Source organism: Vespa velutina, chromosome 3 (genome assembly GCF_912470025.1).
Source record: "Vespa velutina chromosome 3, iVesVel2.1, whole genome shotgun sequence".
NCBI classification, from domain to species: Eukaryota; Metazoa; Arthropoda; class Insecta; order Hymenoptera; family Vespidae; genus Vespa; species Vespa velutina.
In genome coordinates, this window is record NC_062190.1 from 9,317,018 (window position 1) to 9,322,266 (window position 5,249).

Sequence of the window (5,249 nt, forward strand, 5' to 3'; positions counted from 1 at the left end):
AAATACGTGATTCAGAGCGTGCGTGCACGCTACTGAGAGAGGTAGAAAGGAACGAAATCGATATTGGTAAAGGTAGGTAGGTAGGTAGGTAGGTAGGTAGATAGGTAGATACATAACTACTCACCTATGTATGCGAACTTGCGCGATCTTTATCCTACAAACGTTAATAAAGCGGCACCCTTCGTGATTTTCTTCCTTCATCGTCGTAGTCCTCGTCGTTCTCATTGCCGTATTACGAGACATCGTTGAACGAGAAACGACCATCTTAGATATTGATCTTTAGTTTCCGAAAGTAGTGAATTTTTAACGATACGGTGCTATGAGTTTTATTTTATTTTTTCTCTTTCTTTCTTTTTTCCTCCTTTTAAGATTATCTTAACGAGAGAAAGGGGTTGAAGAAGTAGGAGCAAAAGGAAGAGAAGGAGAGAGAAAGAAAGACAGAGAGAGAGAGTGAGAGAGAGTTAAGAGTTAGGATTAATGAGAGAAGAAAAAGATAGCACAAGGCATAACAAGTACGTATAGGATAGTAAAAATGACGAAAAGTCGATGACGTCCAAGTGGAACGTCTGTCGGATGAGAGACACATAATAACGCGAGAGGCGATAGAAGAAGGGGAGAAGTATAAGGAGAAGGAGAAGAAGAGAGTGATGGAGGGGGCGAATGAGAAGAAGGTAGAGGAAGGTGAGACGAAGAAAGGCAAACAGCATGTTCCCTGGTAGTATTCCTGTTGGTGGGGAGAGACAGAAGGAAGGAAGGAAGAAAGGAAGAAAGAAAGAAGAGATGTACGAAGAAAAAGAGGAAGATATCAAAAGAGAGAAGTAAGAGAAAAATAGTGGCTCGTTGGTGGAAAGGGAAAGACAAGAGAGAAAGAGAGATGGAAAGAAAGAAAGATAGATAGAGAGAGAGAGAGAGAGAGAGAGAGAGTTAAAGTTCGTGTGTTGGAATGGTGAAGGGTGGTATTTGCGGGGTGCGAGGAAGGGCGGGGCATAGGGGCCGTGTCGACCAATAAGCGTGCGATTGGAAGTAGTGGTGGGGTAAATGGTGAGCGTGGTCAGGACGACGTTTCGTCGATCGTCCGGCAGGTGTCGGGCGAGCGAGCACGCGAACGGGTGGGTTGCGTCTGTTTGGGCGTGGCCTAACTAAAGCCACGCCCGGTAACGCCCACCGTCGACCCACCCGCCGTTTCCTCGCCACAGACGCGTCGCGGCAACCAACTGGACACAAGCGGCACAGCCCGGATTGACGGCGCCGCACAACGGCTCCGTCGAAAGCAGCGTCTACCCAGGAGCTTCTACGGTAGAGTTGTCTACCGTCTCTCTCTTTCTCTTTCTCTCTCTCTCTCTCTCTCTCTCTCTTTCTCTCTTTCTCTCTCTCTCTCTCTCTCCTTCTCTCTTTCTCTCTCTCTCTCTCTCTCCTCTTTATCTTCACTTTGCTCTGTCATCGTCATCATCGTCCTCCTCGTCCTTGTCCTCGTCGTCGTCGTCGTCGTTGTCGTCGTCGTCGTCGTCGTCGTCGTCGTCGTCGTCGTCGTCGTCGTCGTCGTCATCGTTGTCGTCGTCGTCGTCGTCGTCGTCGTCGTCGTCGTCGTCGTCGTCGTCGTCAACATCGCGTGCATTCTCGTCGTTGTTCATCGACGATTCACTAACTGCCCGGCCGTTACTTCGATGGTGTCGTCCTAACCGTTCGCTTTCCCTTCGGACCAAGAGTAGAGTGCGTGGTACTACTAGTCGCGTCGAGTAATCGTGAGAGAAGAAACCGTGCGTTAGTTCGAAGGAAACAGTGTGTGCGCGTTGCTATTTCGACGTGCAACACCCAAATCGTGAAAAAAGTTTCTTCCGTTTATCGTTGACCTGTACCCTTGGTGATTTGAACTCGAAGTGAGATCTCTTAACGTTTCGGCTAATGTTCGAGAACAGGCCACAGGGTTATGTTGCATCGATCGATCATAAAACCAAGGAACCTTTTCTGAAGCGGGGAAAGGTAAGAAGAGATGGACAGGGATATTCGAGCGAGCACGAGGCGAATACGAGGCTGCCCGTCGGAATGGGAAAGGTCGAAGGTAGCGTTTTACGCCTGAGATAGACCATAAATCGAGTTAGAGGAAAGAATAGTGAAATAAAATTTAGCCGATTGGTGATCAACGCTTTATCAACGTAAAGTTTCGATCGATGATGTTCCTGAATGTAACGCGTGACGGATGATCGGTGGTGCTTCAGTGACGACAAGACGTCGTAAATAATCTGTAAGAAAGAACGATGCGTCTAACAAGGTACAAATGAACGATATCGACTCAACGAGAGCGGCTCCGATGGACGAGCAGGGATGTTGACGAAGCATTCGATCGAAGTGAGTCCAACGATTCGATCGATTTAATCAAAGGATCACTCCTTCGAAAGATGTCCAACACTAGCGCCGAATCCTCGTCTATTTTGACGGAGACAACGGATGTTCGAGAGATGAGGCAGAATCAATCGCGTCTAGATCAGGAGACGGAGGAGTCGGAGAAACGCGATCAGGAGAGATGCGAGAACGGGGAGAGCGATTGCGAGAGCGATACCAGCGAGGTGCTCAGCGTCGGCAGCGAGCCAACACCGGCGAGCGTCGTTGGTGTCAGAGTTTGCGGTGGAACGAAGTACGGCGATCAAGAATCAGCGAATAGTCGTGGTGAATTTCGAGAGGAAGAAAATACGAGGATATCGGCAACTCCATCGCCTTCCAGCTCGACCAGCTGCAACGACAGTTATTATCATCGAACTTCGAGCGGTGGTGGTGCACATGTTTCTGCGCCGAGTCCTCTGGCATACAGTCAACCACCGTCATCGCCGACGGCTTCCTCGGTCAGGTCACCGGCATCTTCTTCGGCAACGGCCTCGTCTCCTGGTCGACCTGAAACTTCTGGACAGGAACCGATACTCCCTAGGTATCAGGTAACGGGAGGTCACCAACACCTCCTACCTCGATATGCCTCCAGAGAAACCGAGATTTCGGATTATCCGACTCGCGTTCAGCATGGATTAACTCACGAGATAGTTTATCCAAGCGTAGAGAGACTACACCGTACACCGATAAGCGTTCCTCTGGTAACCAGGCTATCGTTGTCACCACCGTCGGCCATGACCGTATCCGGACTTCAAGCAACCACGCCGATCCTTCATCCGAGTGCGTGTAGAGATCCTCGAGAAACCACCTCGCTGATGCCTCATCCTAGCCAGCATCTTCATCACGCTAGCGCTCACGGTCACTTGCATCAAACCTCTCAGGTACAACACGTGCCGGCAAACGCGTCGGTTCATCAGCATCAGCATCATCGACTCTCGGTAAATAAGATACTCCAAAGAGACGAGTCCTCATCGCCGACGGCCAGTGTGAGACCCGAGGAAAACGGTCGTACCGTGGCAACCACGAACGGGGTTCAAAACAACGCGAACGGTAATCACCACAATAATCACAATAATAATAACAACAACAACAACAACAACAACAACAACAATCTCCAGCATCAGGCGGGTCTTAAGTTTAGTATAGACAACATATTGAAAGCGGACTTTGGTAGGAGGATAACCGATCCGATTTCATTGAAGAAATCAAGACCTAAGAAAACTTCGTCGAGGCCGATAGATCTCACGAAAGACTTTTTGGAATCGTCTTCCGAAGGATCCGAAAGGAGTAACTTGGAAACAGTTACGACGAACGCGGCATCGCCGACCGGCGGCGTTCCCGCAGTTGTCCCTACGAGCAATCAAACTTCCAACGCACCCGGACCACCTTCCTCCGAACCGGGAAAACAAATGCTTTGGCCAGCCTGGGTCTATTGCACGAGATATTCCGACAGGCCATCCTCCGGTAAGTTTAATTACACGATATAATTCCCATTTACATCCATTCCCCTATATTGACAAAGCATATCAAATCCAATTCGAAAAGATAACGTTAGAGATATTTTTATCATATCGTATTTATCGTCGTTTAAAAGGGGCCAAGTTTTCTAATTTGTTAAGAAGATATTTTGCGATCGGCGCGATCGTTAGTCGATCCGATCGTTATCTTCGTCAGATCTTTCCTGTTCCATTTCTTTTTTTCTATTTTTTTTTTTTTTATCTCGTCCCCCACACTTCTCTCTCTCTCTCTCTCTCTCTCTCTCTTTCTATAACTCTTTAATAAACTCAACCGACTCGTTTGGGCTACCAAGTTATACATACACATCCATATACGCATATACATAGACAGATATATATATATATATATATATATATATATATATATATATATATATATACATACATACATATACGTACTTACATATATGTACATACACCTAAGCCTATTACATCGCGTGGCTGTAATTTCGCGAGGATGGATGGTCTTTACGAGTGACACGAGAAAACGTGTAATTACTTTGACTACTCGACTCGACTCGACTCGACTCGACTCGGCTCGACTCAACTCGACTCGACTTGACTCAGAGTGGCAACTTGATGAATAGCAGAAACGTTTCTTCGCGTCGCGCTCCTCCGATCTATACGTTTCGTATTGTCGGTTGAACAATCGGTTAAAGTGTTAAACGTTCGTTAGTAGCTTCGCTCGTACTCGCGAAAATTTCTTCTCTTAGTGTGTGAACTCTCAGAAAGGTTCAACCTCTCTCTCTCTCTCTCTCCCTCTCTCTCTCTCTCTCTCTCTCTCTCTCTCTCTCACTCTTATAGTCTTTCTTTACCTAACGACAGGAACTCACACGACAGGTCTCTGTTCTATGGGATTATTATTAGCGTTTCTCCTTGTCGGTGTTTGGAAGATAGGATCGATCTTCAATTACTCGCCGAGTTATAAGGATTATCGTGGTTGGTTGAACGTTAAAATAATTGCACCGTTTTAACTCTTAAACCGTATGTATGCATTATACCTAATCTCTTCGTAGAGAGAGAGAGAGAGAGAGAGAGAGGCGAAATCACGTACACCCGCGCGCATAGGTATTAATCATAAATATATAATCTAAGGTGGATGTACGCGCGCTCACACTAATCTATTATTATAACAACGTATGTATCTACATAAGCAAATAGAGTCCGTTAAAACGATTAAATTTAATCACTATAATAGCGTGTAACTCTCGTCATAGTCCGTGCCAAGTTCATCGATATCATCGTAAAAATAGGTTTTTCACATATCTATGTAGGTTTTACGTACGTAAGTCGGAGGAAGGTGTAGGACTACTTTAGCGTGTTCAACGACGAGAAAAATAATGATCTATGTAT

General features: G+C 46.5%; 1 protein-coding gene across 3 annotated transcripts in view; it reads left to right on the forward strand.

Annotated features, from left to right (window-relative positions):
- Window positions 1-1,505: 1,505 nt before the first annotated feature.
- The window catches only part of LOC124947498 (segmentation polarity homeobox protein engrailed-like), an 80,755-nt gene continuing 77,011 nt past the window's right edge, over window positions 1,506-5,249 (forward strand). For all 3 annotated transcript variants that reach the window (XM_047489716.1, XM_047489717.1, XM_047489719.1), the window contains exon 1: window positions 1,506-3,843. In XM_047489716.1, coding sequence (XP_047345672.1) covers window positions 2,397-3,843 — 1,447 coding nt within the window. In that variant the 5' untranslated portion in view covers window positions 1,506-2,396. The remainder of the gene's footprint in view (window positions 3,844-5,249) is intronic.